General features: G+C 45.5%; 3 protein-coding genes across 4 annotated transcripts in view; all 3 read left to right on the top strand.

Annotated features, from left to right (window-relative positions):
* The window catches only part of si:ch211-130h14.4 (uncharacterized), an 11,713-nt gene extending 10,917 nt beyond the window's left edge, over nt 1-796 (top strand). The window contains exons 10-11 of the mRNA XM_056609882.1: nt 162-226; nt 624-796. Coding sequence (XP_056465857.1) covers nt 162-226; nt 624-796 — 238 coding nt within the window. The remainder of the gene's footprint in view (nt 1-161; nt 227-623) is intronic.
* A 1,283-nt stretch (nt 797-2,079) lies between these two features.
* tbxtb (T-box transcription factor Tb) lies at nt 2,080-5,152 on the top strand. Its single transcript, XM_056609881.1, has 8 exons — nt 2,080-2,282; nt 2,555-2,819; nt 2,912-3,046; nt 3,296-3,357; nt 3,463-3,518; nt 3,616-3,795; nt 4,186-4,321; nt 4,563-5,152. The coding sequence occupies exons 1-8, from the start codon at nt 2,080-2,082 to the stop codon at nt 4,801-4,803; spliced, it is 1,278 nt and encodes a 425-aa protein (XP_056465856.1). The 3' UTR covers nt 4,804-5,152.
* A 3,141-nt stretch (nt 5,153-8,293) lies between these two features.
* Nucleotides 8,294-17,500, top strand: part of pde10a (phosphodiesterase 10A) — a 58,300-nt gene continuing 49,093 nt past the window's right edge. The window contains exon 1 of one of the 2 annotated variants that reach the window (XM_056609150.1): nt 8,294-8,607. In XM_056609150.1, the coding sequence (XP_056465125.1) occupies nt 8,493-8,607 (115 nt within the window). In that variant the 5' untranslated portion in view covers nt 8,294-8,492. The other variant, XM_056609151.1, reaches the window with a different exon arrangement.

Genomic DNA, 17,500 nt, shown 5'->3' with positions numbered 1-17,500 from the left:
AGCGCTCTGCGCACAAAAATTCTCACTCGAATATCTTTCCGTTTCACGTTTGACCGATACATTTTAATAACGATAAGACAAACACGGGAATGGGCGGTATGATGGTCTTTGACCGCCGCAGTTTGTTTTTCTCCGTGTGCTGTGAACGCTGCTCCCTCCAGACTGCTGGACGGGGAGAGAGACACTCTGGGCAGGCCGGAGGCGGCCGCCAGCCAGGAACCGGTCGGTCACACAAAACACCAACACCGCACCAGGGAAGGGGCTACTAGGGAACGTTACACACACTGTGGTGTTGTTGTTGTTTTTCTTACGGTAACATGGCAACGGTTATCTCGGAGGTGATAGCCGCATCAGGTCAACAATCATCTTACTCCTTGCTTAATACAATTGTATGCTACAAATAAACACAAAAATATACACTGTATTTATAATTTCATTATTTTTTTCATTTACATTTCACTTATTCTTTGTGTTGTTTATTTCACTTTATATCCCTGAGCGTTTGATGACACCTGCGTCGCGATCAATTCCTACGGTGGATACAGTTTTGAAGATGAAACCTTTCATTATTAATCGTCCAGGCACTGACCTGCGTTCTCCGTTCCCGTGACCCCTCCCGGCAGGTTCAGAGTGTGTCTTCCAGAGGCTCCACTCAGGAGAAGACCGAGAGCAGCAGGGCATCGGGCCAGCCCTGCCTGTTCCTCCTCACTTCTCTACCTTCACCCAGTGCTCAGAGCCGTCCAATCCGCTCGCCCCGAGAGAAAAGCAGGATGTCCTCTCAAAGGTACAGTCATGAACATGAAGTGGAAGAGAGAAATGGTTTGTTGTGTTGAGTCCTGTTGGTTCCAGTGAGGCACTGACGTCTTTGTTGGACTGTGTGTTCTTTTGGACCAGAACACACAGGTTTAAAACAAGGGACCCTCTGTCCTTGGAGGATGTGTGCCGACAAAGAGACGTGCAGGTAGGGGACATGAGATGAAGGGCTCAGTTTTATTAAAACGTTGTATGTACAAGTATTTTGCAATCATCTTTTGTATCCTTTGTCTGTAGATAATCAACCATGTGGAGAAGCTTTGGAGTAACTATATAGGAAACAGTTACTGAAGATTACAATATATATTAAGCGATTGAACATTTCAAATGACAGATTATTGTGTCTTCCTGTCATTTCCTGTCATCTTCCACTCAGTTTGCATTTGTGTGGAATAGTATATAACACTTCAATAAAACACTTTTTTGTCAATGTATAACAATGTATAGTATCATAGGCCCAATTTAAAGTGGTATACTAATGTTTAATACAAATAAATATTTTAAACAAATTGTTTTGCAATATTTCTTAAATAAAATGTATTTCAAATAACGTTCCTTTATATTCATATATAAGGCCTACATCATAAATTCATGAAAAATAAATAGAAATTCCTATCCCAATATCGAGATGCATGTTTAAATAAGGGGAAGCGTCACATTGTTTTCGTGACGTGCAATGTGTGTTATGTATGTGTGTGTGTGTGTGTGTGTGTGTGTGTGTGTGTGTGTGTGTGTGTGTGTGTGTGTGTGTGTGTGTGTGTGTGTGTGCGTGCGTGTGTGTGTGTGGGTGGGTGTGTGTGTGTGGGGGGGGGGGGAGCAGTCTTGATTTTTATTCCCGCGTCCGAGAGAGGTTAATCTATTGGATGTGTGGCGCATTTCATATACGTTTTGCTCCTTTTTTTTTCCAAATGTCAGTGTTTTAATTCGAGCTGAATCGGGTTTACACAGGCCTCATAATAAATTCGGATATTGCCTCGGGTGAGACGCCCTTAGCGTGTGAATATTTACACTTTAAACCAATGAAAAACGAGCTGGGGGAAAATCAAAGAAAACTTCAGCCAACCTCCTCCCTCCCAAATACCTTTCCTGTGAAGAGACCTCACTCGAGCCTATATAGCCCCCTATCCCTTACGATTGGAACCACTTGATTCTCCGTTAACAACAGGGAGAGTGAATTGGCTGACTTAATCAACAGAGTGGGACTTTTAATCGATTCCTTATAAAGCCTGTGATTACAAAGATCCAACCCTGGAGTTCCTGGACAGAATGGCCCCCATTGCCACTGAGTGCCACGGGAAGTCCTTCCACCGCGTCGACCATCTCCTCAGTGCGGTGGAGAGTGAGCTCCAGGCGGGGAGTGAGAAGGGCGACCCCACGGAGAGGGAGCTCACCGTCTCCCTGGATGATAATGAACTCTGGAAAAGGTTTAAGGACCTCACTAATGAAATGATAGTCACCAAGAACGGCAGGTAGGCCTACTAGTCGACATACATTAAAATGTGGATTTGTTTGAAACACCGACAGATGCATTGTTTATTTAATACCTTTTATAATTTGATGGGTGCGGTTTAATTTGGATTTTACTAATTGATTCAGCTTGATGCGTCCTTTCTGAGTTGTATTGAGATGTTATGTAAATTAGCCCTTGGTATGTCTATACCTACATATAGCCAGGCTGATTTGACATTCGTTTAGTTCACAAGAATCTTAAATATCTTTCTTTCTATTACTTTTCATAAAGGCGCATGTTTCCCGTTCTTAAAGCCAACTTGTCCGGACTGGACCCGAACGCCATGTATTCCGTTCTGCTGGACTTCGTCCCTGCGGACAACCATAGGTGGAAATACATGAACGGGGAGTGGGTCCCGGGAGGGAAGCCTGAGCCTCCCACTCCGAGCTGCGTATCCATCCATCCAGACTCGCCAAACTTCGGTGCGCACTGGATGAAAGCGGCCGTGTCGTTCAGCAAAGTCAAACTCACCAATAAACTCAACGGAGGCGGGCAGGTGTGTGGGAAAAGTGTTATGATGATGAGAATTACCTAAGCTAATAATACGACTGTGTTGAATTTTCTTTGATTCGACTTCTTCGATTTCAGATCATGCTAAATTCTTTACACAAGTACGAACCACGTCTTCACATAGTGCGCGTTGGAGGTCCACGGAGAATGATCACCAGTCACTCGTTTCCCGAGACCCAATTTATCGCTGTGACGGCCTACCAGAACGAGGAGGTAGGCAATCATCATATTATTGATACCCATTGTATTTAACGCACTTGATTTGAGGATATAGCAGCAAGAGTGGCTGCGTAAAATGTTGGGCCGTTTATGCAGCCAATGTGTCTTTTACGCACGGGATACACACATTTGATGATGGTTTGTTTTGTTGTTGTCGGCCATGCTTGTTGTTTATTTTCGTCAAAAAACATGCTGGATAGTAATGTTCCTCCAAAAATGATAATTTTATGTTTCTTATTGTAGATCACTGCTCTTAAAATCAAATATAACCCGTTCGCTAAGGCCTTCTTGGATGCAAAAGAAAGGTACGCCCATTTCATGCTCTAGTATTTCCCTCTACAAGACTTTTCCCGAATTATCTCCTACAACATGTCATATTCTTCAGTTGAATGTATTTCTCTTCCATTCAGAAGCGATCACAAAGATATTCTAGAAGATGAAAATCAACAATCATCGTATTCCCAGTGTGAGTGTGTCCTCACGCTGTTCATCACTTACTCCACCCAATCTTGTAAGACAACGTCAATCAAACGCACCCTCCTGCACCCCTTGTGTTCCTCTAGTGAGCGGCTGGTTCATCCCGGGACCGGGCCCCCTCCGCCCTCCTGCCGCTAACCCCCATCACCAGGGTGAAGGTCCCCTCTCCGCCTCCACCCTCCATGGCTGTCAGAGCTACTCCAGCCTGAGGCACCATCGCTCCACGCCGTACGGCAGCCCCTACACCCATCGCGTCGGCTCCCCAAGTAGGTATCCTTAACCTCCACCCTCACCCCCACCCCCACTTCCCTACTGACCCCCCTCTCCCTGGCTACTGAGCCTCTCTCCCCCATGCCCACCTCCCTGGCTCCTTACCAACCTCACCCCCACCTCCCTGGCTTCAGACCAGAAAGACAAACAAGAGTGTCCGATGGGGGGCAGAGGGGGGGGGTTTACATTCCGCCAGCTTTTGTGTGAACGTCTTCCCTCCCAGAGTTGTAAACGGACAGGCTTCCACTTTCAACATCACTCGTATTCAAGAAAAAGTTCAAAAGTTACCTTGACCTCATATTTTCCAGTATCCCTCAGACCAGTCTGTGAGCGATGGGCAGTACCGTTTCTCAATGCTTCTTCCTCCTGACTCTCTCCCCATCCAGCCGGTTATTCTGAAGACTCTGCTGCCTGTGTGTCCCTGCTGACCGGCCATGACCACAGCTGGCCCGGTGGACGCATGCCCCCCCATCCCTGCATGGGGCCCATGTCCCACGGTCACCTCTCAGCCACCGGCTCCAGGTTGGTTCAATTTGCCAAAGCCTACCTAACTCAGCATTGAAGCATATTTAAGTCGCAATGGACAGTGGTGCCATACCAATGACCATGACCAGGACTTTCCGGCTGTAATTGAAATATCCTAACAACTGACAATTTACTAATCAGCCACTGTATTTATCTAAGAGTACATAAATTAACTAAATGAGCATTGATCTTATGTGTGAAGCTAAACGAGGCGTTTGCATTGCTTTCGTCTGTGCAGTCAGTATCCTAGCCTGTGGCCTAGCAATCACCATTCGTCCCTGGCCCTGGCGAACCACACCGGGGGAATGACCGGTGGCCACTACGCCGACGTCTCACACTGCGCGGCAGCGCCCTCTGGTGGCTCCCCGGTGTATGACGGCGGCACTGTTGCCGAAGTGCACGACAGCACACAGTATGACGTCTCTCTGCACGGTGGCCTACCGTCTGCCTGGACGCACATTTCCCCTCCTTCCCTCTGATGGTAGAGCATGTTCTCTACACATGTTCTGGTTCTTTATATCTGCTTTTAGTCTTTTCCCTGTTTGCTTTTGAATCTTCTTATTCATTAAAGGTGAGGTAACTGCCCTACTACGGACCATGTTACTCACGTCCACTCAAGTTCAGCGCTTCATAACAACAGTGCTAACCTACTGGAAATGTAGATGCATCGAATGGCAGGGCCGACCACATCAAGAGGATCCAGGACCTCCTGAATGAGTCCTTTGTGCGTGTTGCTAAATGTTGTGTGACTCAACCAATGACAGCTGCTGGCTGTCCGATCCCCATGTTGGTCTCCAGATGTTAACCTAACCCTTAAAGATGAATCTAGGTGCGCTTATATTAAGCATAACCTGAAGTCTCAAAAAATGCTTTTTAGTGATGGAGAATTTGTAGTGTAAATATGAACTTATGTCGGTCAGCTCAAAGAGCTTTTGTAAGTAGGTTATAGGCTTTTGTACTGCAATGGAAATAAAACCGTGAATAAATGTTTTTTAAAAACGAAATAAAGTAATCTTACATATTTACAATGCCGAAAAATAATACTGAAACTTATTTATAGTTTATACATTTTTCTAGTTATACTAAAGATTATAACATTTACATTTATGAAATGTCTTTTACTTGGGTCATAAAAACTCAAAATTCACACAAATGTAGGATACTGTGTTATGATTTACATTTAAACGTAATGCTATTGTGTTGCTAATAGCTTATCTCTATCATTCAGAACAAACCTTGCCCATAAGATATACCATACACCCAACAATTGAATCATGATCATTCCTTTTAATGGTTTATTTTATTGATGCATAATTTCCTCTAAGATTCCTATTTCCTTAAATTCGTATTGCTTTTATGACCAAGTAACATCCGGCATTGTCGGTGGGTACAGCAGTGACCATTACTTACCAACAGGTGTCGCCGTTTCACATAGTAAACAAATGGATTTCTGATGCAACTCGCTAACAAAGAAGCCCTGTCTTCATGCTTCAACTGCATGAAAATTTGACTAAAAAACCCAAACAGTGACACAATAATTCTCATGAATATAGTTCATTGTTCCTAGAATACATGATTAAAGGACATAATTACAAATAATTGAACCGTGCATTAATACTTCATATATAAACATATATCTTTATATATGGATTACCAAACATTTTCAATCAGTCCTTAACAAGAATATGATGTTATGCAGAACACAACTCTTTGCCAAACCTACTCACAAGTATCATAATGTGTTCAAGTATGCATGTGTGCATTTTGTATGTTTTGACATCTGAGTGGCTCAAAGAATATTTCAGTGTTCATGCAACATACACTACTCATTAATACTTTTACGTTAGTTATAGTAGACGTCCCTTTCTAGAATTGAATGAACTATAAAATGACACAGAAACATAAGACTAGTGATGCAGAGAGGATGCAGAGTTAAAGTCTTTACTCTGTACATCTCCTCAGCTTCTAGCAACATGAGGCAACCGAAAAAAACAGAGTGAGAATCAGTCCCCAAAACAGACAATATAAATCATCTGTGTGAATGTAGCCTATTATAATCAATATCTTACACAAACTTTTATTTTGGAAATTCTCTTTTTGTCATGTTATGTTCCAAACCCCTGGGAATCTAGACTTTAGTCAGACACCAGGATCCACATTACAAGACTATTCAGGAATTGGGTATTCACGTATGTTTAAACAGGAGTAGGTTTCAACAGCAGAGATCAAGCTCAGTGTATAAAAGACATGATTACTTTCTCCCCTTGTACAAACACACACACAGACAAGCACACGCATGCACCCAGACACACACGCACACACACACACACACACACACACACACACAGACACACACACACACACACACACACACACACACACACACACACACACACACACACACACACACACACACACAGACACACACAAACAGGCCGACGCCCACAGACACACACACAGACACGCACACACACACACACACACACACGCACACAGTAACCACAGATTAGAAAGGGTTTGTGTAGTATCTCCAATTCAGGTACTACATTCAATCAAGTAAGTGTAAACATAGGGTGTGTTTCACCCTAGATCATTAAATTCCCATTGAACGTTGACATGAATACGTTCTCCGCCTCGCCGTCTGCGGTAGCGCGTCGTGACGCACGCCGGAGCTACCTCGACCTCCAGACCTCCAGCCTCTCGTCTTCAGAGAGCTGGCCTCTCGTCAACGGCTCAATGGGAGCGATTACCGAAACGCGTCGGTAGCCTCCACACACGACCCATGACGCCTCATCCTCATCCATGACGTAGCCGCGGGCGACGTCTGCGTGAGCGTTGTGACGCGGGCAGCGGCTCCCTGTGTCTGGACGTGTGTGTGTCTAGAGTGGCTGGGGGACTCTGTGCTCCTGCAGGGTAAATACTGGGCTCCTAGCGATGGGTAAAAAATGGTTTATGCACAGACTTTAGTAGTCAGGTGAAGCCCTGCTTAACAGAGTGACTGTCCTACCTTCAGCGATGTGATGATGACACTCCGTGGGTTAAAGAAGATCGAATTCAGGAGTTTTCCTGAAGCAATGTCTTGCTCAATCAGAGGGGCGATGTTCTCCTTGATAGACAAGACGCCATATGTGATCAATTAAAGATATATAATGTAGACATAAGTAGACGTAATATTTTGATATATATATGACATTATAGGTTATATATTTACTGCTGAATTATAAACAGGCTACACTACAGAGGGTGTTAGTAATGTTTAGTTTATTTATTTGCTCTCTCAGAAATAAAAAACCTATAACGTAATAATAATATACACGATAATGGCACACTTAAAAAAATCTGAAAAGCCTTGGAGGCTGGGGTTATTTCTCCGAGTCTAATAATCCCATTATGATCCGGTCGGGGAAAAAAAAAAAGAGAAAGCCCTCTGTCAAAGCGGGAGCATTGACGCAAGCATCTCTTGACGTCATTAGCTGCAGTGAAAGAGGAGTGGGCGGGGCGACGGGCGCGCGCGGGCCAGTGGAGAGCGAGCAGCAAAGTGTTTGCCTTGGCGCGCGCGTCACGGGCTGAGACGACACCGTTGTACGTCGTACGTCGGCGGCTCGCGCACAAGCACACACACACACACACACACACACACACACACACACACACACACACACACACACACACACACACACACACACACACACACACACACACACCCCGAAGATTCGAACGAAGCCCGACAATCGCTAAAAGACACTTTAGTTCGAGCGAACTCACCGCCGCTAATCTGAACCAGGTGTGACGTGGAATTTGACCCCCCCCCCCCCCTCATTATCATCATGTGAAAGTTAATTAACATATAATCTTATTAAAAAAGGGGAGGGTGTGTTTATTGCTCAACTGGTTTCAGCCCCCCCCCCCCCACCCCCCCAGTGACTTTGTCTTGCAACAATTTGTCATAATGTGGGCTAATATCCGTAGCCCGTCGAAAATATAAGAAGGAGAAACAAAGAAGCTAAAATAAGTCGTTTACTTCCCGCCCTCCCTAAAAAAAACAATACAAGACCCGAGACTGTTCTGCGTCCTGGACGTCTCTCCCTCCTGGTCTGGTCTTCACCCTGGACGTCTCCCCGGTCTGGTCTGCACCTCAGACGTCTACCCGGCTTGGTCTGCACCCTGGATGTCTACCAGGCCTGGTCTGCGCGGGGCGGGTGTGGACCTCGGCTGTCAGCGCCTTACCTCTCTTCCTCCAAACGCGGGAACTACAATCCACGCATTTGAAACCAGACTCCCACGTGAGTAGCGCCAGTCTGTAGTATCAGTGTACCTACTATACTGTACTACACTACACTGTACTGTACTCGACTTCAGCCTACTTACCACTCGTTCTTTTTCGCGCCTTCGACGAGTGACGCACGCGCTCCCAAGTTCGGATGCTACAGAGCCGCCACGTGTAGTCCGCTAGCTTCAGACACAGGGCACGCGCCAAGTGGGGTCCTCCTCGTCTCGTCGCTAGGGTGCTTTTTTTTGTTGTTTTGGTTGTTGTAGTTGTTGTTGTTGATGGAAGAAAGAAAGGGAACAATGGCACGCGTTGGGCTTCTTTGCCGACACGCGCCCGCCGTTCTGGACGCACCCCGCGGTTGTTCTAACAAAAGAAGCACGGCTCACGTCTCACGGATGCAGTGAGGAGACCAGTGCCCTGAAGTTGGGGTAGCCTCGGTGCGATTCGGTCCGATGGGGTCCGTCCAGATGTCCGTCGAGCACGCGGGACTCCTCGGTGTGGTGGCTGTGCGTCATCTTTGAATTTGACTGACATTAGACTGACGTGACGTCGCGGATAATTATTCAAATCAATGATCAATCAATGCAGAGTTCAACGTGCGAACTCGTCTTGGTACCGAACCCACCAAGGGGCAGAGGAAAAAAGGACCGGGCCGAATGGACTGGGGATCAACAAGTTTCTACTCGTGCGTAATTTCCCTCGGAGCGTGCTTCGGTGCGGTCCTCGTCACACGTGATCCACAAATCACCCTGCTGCAGATATCTTTCATCTGTCAAGAAGACTAGCCCCCACCCGGTTATCATCTCGGATAACACGCGTTCTCCCGTCACGGTCGGTCTCATCCATGGACGAGCGTCCGCTGCCTCCACGGGTCTCCTCCAACGCGGAGGACGCACGGAAACTCTGCGCTCCTATAGAAACATCGGAGGGGGGAAAGGACACAAAGCCAAGGGATCTGAATGAATGGGACTGAGCATTATTTATTTCCTCGCCTCCCCCTGCCAGTTGTATGTGTCCTTTACCCCGCCGGCTGACCGGGTCCCGCTTGGTCTAGATCGGTCGATCGGTGCCAACGGTTCAAAACACGGCGCGACAAATGTCGAAGAAACGGAAAAGTCCTGAGGATGGCGACGTTGAGGAATTCGCGCCCGCTGGATGCAGTCATCAAGGTAGGTGATCAGAACCGGTCAGCGCAGCAGCCTTAAAGTTAGCCAGACTACAACATATGTCTCTGCGTCATAGCCATAGTTGGCAAGGCCGCTATTAGTTTTCTGTGAAATGCAGGCTATTCCAGCACATCAATGACATCAAGAGGCCGAATTGGGGAGAGTTGTTGCGGATTTGAAAGATAGCTCAGAGCAATTAAATATCTCCTTGGGAATATATTGTCTCTTTGGAAAACCAGATCCCAACTCCACCCTCTGTTCTTCTAGAACAGAAACCATTGATTATGTTTACATTTGACGCTGTACTTCAGTGATATGATTTCCAACGATTATAAGTAACAGCTGATTTGAAACCGATGATATATTCCGTTAGTATTCAGTATATATCTCTGCATATTGTGGCCCCAATCTTAACAGCATGAGTTTATTGGGGATGTGATGAGCCAGCAGATGTAGATTTGTATTGATCATTATACTCAATTAGATAAATAGTCTCAGGCAATTGGAATACTTTACTATAGTGCAGGCCAGGGAGAGACAACATTTAATCACATTATTACAATCTTGCAGACAATGCAGACAGACCGTTTCATTACATCAGTGGCTCATCTGATTGGTTGAATGGTTGTGTCAGTAAAGTAAGCTGATACCATAAAAAAAGAATCGCATGATGAGTTTGAACAGTTGATGTGTATTCCATTCAATATGAGTTGTAATTACTTGTGGTATAAAGGCCTCTGATTTGTAAGAGTTGTTGGTGAAGATGGAAAGAGGGAGAAAATGACCCATCACCTATGTAAAACATCCATATAATATATTACATGTGGCAGACATTGCCGTTATCGGTTCAAGTACATAATGTTTAATAGTATTTTTAGTATTGAAGTGGTAGTATTGATGTAAGTATTGAAGTATTAAGGTGGCTTTGGAAGTTGGTGAAGGGATGACGAAACAAGCTGGTATTAAGGCTGGACCAATGGGCATGGCATATGTGGGATTGTCGTTTTAACCGACCAATGGGGTCTTGACCTGAGTGACTGCCCACTGATCAAGGTGCTCTTAAAGGGATCAATGGAGTCCAAAAGGTTAGTGTTCTCCCTGGTTGAAAGTAATAGGTTATCTCATTCAAACGTAGAGTATATCAATATATGTATGTGAAATGATCCCGTGCAGCATATGATTATTAGTAGGACATATAGGTTAAAGTTAGAGTTCTTGTCTCACAATGCTAAATTTGCTTCACCCGATGGAAATGTCATAAAAAAAAATATTTTCTTTAGTTTATTTTCTTTAATAGTTCTTTAGTTAGTTTTCTTTAGTTCTTTAGTTTTTTATTTAAAAATACAGCAGAACATTTGTGTCGCATGGGCCTACTCTTTCTCTCTATGATTAAACACAATTTAATCTATCACCTGCCAATGTCTCATGGCAACATGCTTACATTGAAAGAGTGTCGACCACAACCCCTCGCTACCCCTTCCTGTTGCATTGTAGGGGGCAAAGTCGTTGGCTCTCCTCCTAGTTGGGCTCCAGCCAGACCGGGAGTTTCCCTTGGCTGACGCGGGGGGGGGGGGGAGAGAGAGAACCGGGCTCTTCCTCCCCTCACTGTGCCCTGGCATCTGACTCCACTTGGGGGGTATGTTCTGAAACCACTCCCACTCCAGTCATGCCACAGTGCAATGGTTCCATTCCGATCGCACTGCAGTTCCGCTCACGCACATTCCTTTTCCCGCCATATTTACATACGGCCAGAGTTACATACGGCCAGAGTGAGTCCAGTAAGCTTTACTCCCCCAGATCGCCTTCAATGGAGGCTTGGATCATGACGTTGAGCATGCAATATTTAAAAAAACTGAAATGATTGCCCAAATTTAAAGCAGAATGAATCAGGTTATGTTGGATGACTAAGATTCAAAAGAAAAATACTTAATATAAATAGATGCACTTGTTTATCTGAAACGGTAAAGGGCGGTAGGACTGGAATTAGAAGTGGATTATACCCTTCAAAAAATAACATTGAAGTCTAAATTGAAGGCTTAAAAAAAACAGACTATAATGTATTCATGCATCCATATACATACTCTGCAAGCACCTAAACACCTCCATAACACCCAGGAAGCTCCATAATGCAATACGGACGACATATACCCACCGCTCCACAGGACTGGTGAACGTACGCCACGGTCAGTTGGTTCGGCAGTTGGTGGGAGATCCCTAGTGGGCCAATGGATTCCATCATGCCAACTTCAAAATGAATGGGCTTCGGTGGACTGTACCATAACGGGATGAGGGGGGGGGGGGGGGGGGGGTATTGTATTGTCCCGCCTCTTGGTGTGAGGCCCACCACAGATGTTGATCGGTGATCCGTTCCATCAGACCTGCTAGGTCTACACAGCCCTCTTCACTGCCTTTTGACGTGAACATGGCAGGATCATCACTAACTATTCACTGGTACTGTTTAGTCAATTTGTAATTTTTTTAATGTATCTTGTTATTGTAATTATTATTACACTATTTTTTTTTTTTAACGCAGAGTGGGGTCCTCCTCGTCTCGTCTCTAGGGTGCTGTTGTTGTTGTTGTTGTTGTTGTTGTTGTTGTTGATGGAAGAAAGAGAGGGAACAATGGCACACGTTGGGTTTCCTAGCTGCCACGTGTTTGGACTGTATTCAAATTATTCTTGTAATTGTTCTGTTATGTTTTCATTTTCGAATGCACAATAAGTGCATATTTGCATTCAACAATGGTCAAGAGCGCACAGATAAATAAATGTAAATGTAATGAGGGTTTTGAAAAAATCTTGCGGGATTAGGGCAGCACATATATTTTGAGATTGGGGTACTAGGTATGTTTATATGGTTTGAGATTGGGTTAGTCGATATGTTTTGAGATTAGGGTAGATATAATGTTTTGAGGTTGGGGAAGTAGTTTTTATGTTCCCAGAATGGGGGTAGTAGATATAATGTTTTCAGAGTGGGGTCGTAGTTTATATGTTTTGAGATGGTGGTGGTAGTAGTAGATGATATGTATTCAGAGTGGTGTAGTAGTTTATAAGTTTTGAGATTCTGGTAGTAGATTATATGTTGAGCGTAGTGAGTTGAGCGTAGTATATAATATGTTTTGAGTTGAGAGTAGTAGATCATATTTGTTGAGAATGGCAGGAGTACTGCTGCTAGCTAATGCCAGTTAAAAACATGGGAATAAAATGCACAAGGGTGAAAATATACATTTTAGAATCGACTTACTCAACACCCAAACATAGTTATATTTTTCCTGTCATGCAGTAAAACATTTTAATCGTAGTAAAACATTTCTTCCTCCAAATCCACACCAAGCTTTGTGGTCCCCGTCTGTATATTTTTGACACTGTAGCGGCTGTCTTTACCAGTGTGTGGGGAATAGATTTTGGGATTTAGTGGATTGTTCCGTCCTAATGAATTAAACTGAGGAACTTCATACCCTCACGCTGTAGCGTCGTAGCTTTCCAGCGGTGTACCATGTGTGTGTGTGTGTGTGTGTGTGTGTGTGTGTGTGTGTGTGTGTGTGTGTGTGTTTCTTTAGCTTGGCCGTGTGCCCGGGATGCTGGGAGAGTTTGCGAGCGGCGGAGAGGCTTATGGGCTGAGTTTGCTTGGCATGCCCCCCGGTTGACGTCACTGCCATGGCCAAACGCTCTCAGCACTTAGCACTGCAACCACAGGAACCTCCCCTTCCCCCCCACACACACAGACACACACATACACGCACACACACATTCACAGCCACAAGATCACATGCACAAACATGCATTTACACAAACACACAGTGCACACACATAATGCACAGACTTATACATTTGCAAGCCAGCATGCACACACACGCACGCACACGCACACACACGCACACGCACACGCACACACACACACACACACACACACACACACACACACACACACACACACACACACACACACACACACAGTGTCTCTCACCCGCTTTCTTCGTCATCATTTCTTGCAAACGTAATCCGACCAATCTCCTTGTTTGTGGACCTCGGTGCCGCAGCAGCAGCTAGTGACATGGAAGCAGTATTTGTAGCGCTGATGAGTGCCTGCGATCCATTGCGCGGTCCCGCTGATCAAGATCACCATCTAGTGGTTCAGTTAGGAGTTGCAAGACTCAAGGCAGATTGTTTTTAATGAGTCAAATCTACATCCCAATAATGTTGTGATGTATTATTCGATTCATTGCATTGTGTCGCATTTTATTAAACATACAGCTGGCCTTCATTCTTCCCTCTCATTGGCCACTCTTGGGATCTCTCTCACTGTCAAACACTAGGTCGAGCCAGAGTCCAAGAAAAACGCAAACCAGGAAACCCATTCTTTGAGTTATTATATTTTAGTTGGTTGGTTTTTTATGAGTTTTTGCCGGTATACATTTGGCTTTCAAGGGGTATTTATTAATTTAATTCAATTATCTAAGTTGGCAAGTTAAGTAATTTGTCTTTTTACTGCTTTCACAGTTACAAGGATTTCGCAGGGCCGTATAACAAGACAAACCATAACCTTGAGCCCTGCTTGCAGTAGGGAGCGAAGCTTTGTAGCTTCACCTTTGTAAGTTATGCCCATATAAGGCTGGCATTCACTGGCACAATGTTGACATCAAAATGGGACAATGTCTTATTATTAATATTATTTTTGTATGTCGAAGTGTGTTTGTGTGTATCGATGTACGACGTCTGTCCGTCTATCAGATCACAAGCATGCAAGCCTATTAGGCAGACAAGGGCAAAGTGTGTGTGTGTGTGTTTGTGTGTATCAGTCCTTCTGTCTGTCTGACTGTCTATCACAGCACACTAACATGTGAGTGTGTTACGCAGTCACGGCCAAAATGGGTGTTTGTGTGTGTGTGTGTGTGTGTGTGTGTGTGTGTGTGTGTGTGTGTGTGTGTGTGTGTGTGTGTATGTTTGCTTGTGTGTGTGTGTGTGTGTGTGTGTGTACATGCCTGTGTGTGTATGCATGCTTGTGTTGTGTGTGTGTGTGTGTGTGTGTGTGTGTGTGTGTGTGTGTGTGTGTGTGCGTGCGTGTGTGTATGTTTGCTTGTGTGTGTGTGTACGTGCCTATGCATGCTTGTGCGTGTGTGCACGTGCGTGTGTGCATGCGTGTGCATACGTCCGTGTGTGTGTGTATGGGTCGGTGTGTTATCAGTAAACAGCCGCCAGTGACCCGGTGGCCGCCCGCCAGCGCTGGCCCCAGCTCTGAGGCCTCGCTTGGGGGGGGGGGGGGGGGGGGGGGGGGGGCTGACGGGCCCTCTACGTCATCACCCATATTTCTCACCTATGATTCATGCTCGCTTTGTTTGGCCCCCCCCCCCATGAGGGCCGGGGGCTGGGGCCGGGCTGGGCTCCAGCAGCCGCGGACATTCGGCACAGGCCTTCCTTCAGCACAACACACAGGTTTCTCTCTGCGTACCCCGTCTGGGAGCCCGGATTAGTCTTCCCTACGATGGGACGGATGTTTGTTTGTTGTGTATTTATTTTTTATTCATAATCATATTTTATGAACGTCGTGACTCGTCTTTGACGTTGGCGTCGGGTCGGTCTCGCTGTTGTCGAAGCGACGTCTTGTCACGTATTTTGAAAAATAACAATACATTTGTGATATTTTCGTTGCTATTTCGTGATGTTTGGGGGGATTACTGTGCTTGAACAAACACGACACATTCCGTGTAGTTATATTATGTACATCTGGCCAGCCGAGAAAGTTCAACAACTAGTAGAACTAGTACTTTCATGTCATGCAATTCATTAACTGGATGCAACAAAACACATCATTTGTACCCTACCATTTGTCCCCTATTTCTGTCTCTTTAGTGGGGTGCTTCTAAAGACACAAGCAGAGAGAGAGAGAGAGAGAGAGAGAGAGAGAGGAGGAGAGAGAGAGAGAGGAGAGAGAGAGAGAGGAGAGAGAGAGAGAGGAGAGAGAGAGAGAGAGAGAGAGAGAGAGAGAGAGAGAGAGAGAGAGAGAGAGAGAGTGACAGAGAGAGACAGAGAGAGAGAGAGAGAGAGAGAGGAGAGAGAGAGAGAGAGAGAGAGAGAGAGAGCGCGGCCTCTCTCTGTGGCACCTCGCTATGTATACAGCAGCTAGTGTTACAAGAAGCCCACTGACAGGCTGCATGACGTCACACACCGGTAACTAATGGCAGAATTGTCCTGGTGTGTGTTCGTGTTTTTCTATCTTCCTTCGTTTCTTTCTAGGGAGGGGGGGGGGGGGGGGGGTAGATCGAGTGGGCAGACGCAACACGCTGCTGCTTGTTGGTTTTTTGGCAATATTATTTCCCTTATTTTCGTCAAATCAACTGTAAAAACCACTGGAGAGGAACGCACGTCAGTTATCCCATTGAAGTTTGATGGCTGGCAGGGATATTTCATGCGAACGCGGCGGTAGCACGGAGCAGGAGCGCCGCGCTGGGTCGCGGTTCAGGTCCCCTGCTTGCGTCACCTCGCACAGCAACGGCGCTGGATCGCCGTCAAGCCCGCTACAGCTGCTGCTCTCATCACGTCGTTCTCCAGCGGGCTGAAAGAAACCCCAGGACTCCCAATCATGTCAAAGCTCGTGCATTCAGGCCTTCGCAAGAAACCGCAACGGACGGCCAGAGCTACAACGAATGCAATTTGTCCTAATGAAAAAAAACAAAAAATACATGTTTTTTTCTTTTTCTTTTTTCGTCGTCACAATTTCATATGATATGGATTTCTGCAGTGGCAAAAGGAAGCGTGAGAGAGAGAGAGAGAGAGAGAGAGAGAGAGAGAGAGAGAGAGAGAGAGAGAGAGAGAGAGAGAGAGAGAGAGAGAGAGAGAGAGAGAGAGAGAGAGAGAGTGTGCGTGTGTGTGTGCGCGCATATTTGATCTCTCCGGCGCTTTAAAGAGATTGCACAGTGAGGCGTTATACATGTGTGACGTCCGTACGGCAGCGAGCTGTGTTTGTTTTTGCCCCCCTTGCCTTGCCCCCCCCCTCCCAACCACATGGCCCTAGTCATAAGCGTCTTCCAAAGTTACATGCGGTACTAATCTCTAGGTCAGGGAAGGTGCCAGCACACGAGCTGCCCTTGTGTATCGAACCTGAAATTGAAGAAAATGTTTGATTGTGTCTGTATGTGTGTGTGTGTGTGTGTGTGTGTGTGTGTGTGTGTGTGTGTGTGTGTGTGTGTGTGTGTGTGTGTGTGTGTGTGTGTGTGTGTGTGTGTGTGTGTGTGTGTGTTCCAACAGTCTCTTTCAGTGATAACGACACTTAACCTCCATTTTAGTTTTTAACAATGCTAAATCTGTTTTGAATGGATCCTTTTTATTTATTTTATTAACAATTATGTCACTGGCGGAACTGGCTGTACTTTTTAAATTTTTAACACAAATGATGCTAAAATATTTGCAAGACAGAATCAAAAGTCAAAAAGTCTTGTTGTAGTGTTAAATATTCAATAGAAAATAAAGCCTATTTTTGTAGTTATTACGTAGCAGGAGATGTATTAACAGCCACTCTGTTTTGTGTGAGGAATAAAGATCATGCATCCAAGCACACATCATCTCACGTGTCGTCTACGACATGTAGACTGGGAGATTCCATACGTCAAACCGTAATACACATGTCAACCGCACGGCTTCCACACACACACTCGTGTGTGTGTGTGTGCGTAGGTGTGTGACTGTGTTTGTGTGTGTGCGTAGGTGTGTGTGCGTGTGTGTGTGTGTTGGATTATAAGTGTGT

The sequence above is a fragment of the Gadus chalcogrammus genome, chromosome 15 (assembly GCF_026213295.1).
Source record: "Gadus chalcogrammus isolate NIFS_2021 chromosome 15, NIFS_Gcha_1.0, whole genome shotgun sequence".
In the NCBI taxonomy this organism is placed as follows: Eukaryota; Metazoa; Chordata; class Actinopteri; order Gadiformes; family Gadidae; genus Gadus; species Gadus chalcogrammus.
This window is presented reverse-complemented; position numbering and strand designations above follow the sequence as displayed.

Bases quoted from the DNA above. Each gene is read 5' to 3' on its own strand.
- tbxtb (XM_056609881.1), top strand. From the start codon at position 2,080: ATGGCCCCCATTGCCACTGAGTGCCACGGGAAGTCCTTCCACCGCGTC. The intron at 2,820-2,911 runs GTGTGTGGGAAA...CTTCGATTTCAG, and splicing joins AACTCAACGGAGGCGGGCAG to ATCATGCTAAATTCTTTACA. The intron at 3,047-3,295 runs GTAGGCAATCAT...TTCTTATTGTAG, and splicing joins CGGCCTACCAGAACGAGGAG to ATCACTGCTCTTAAAATCAA.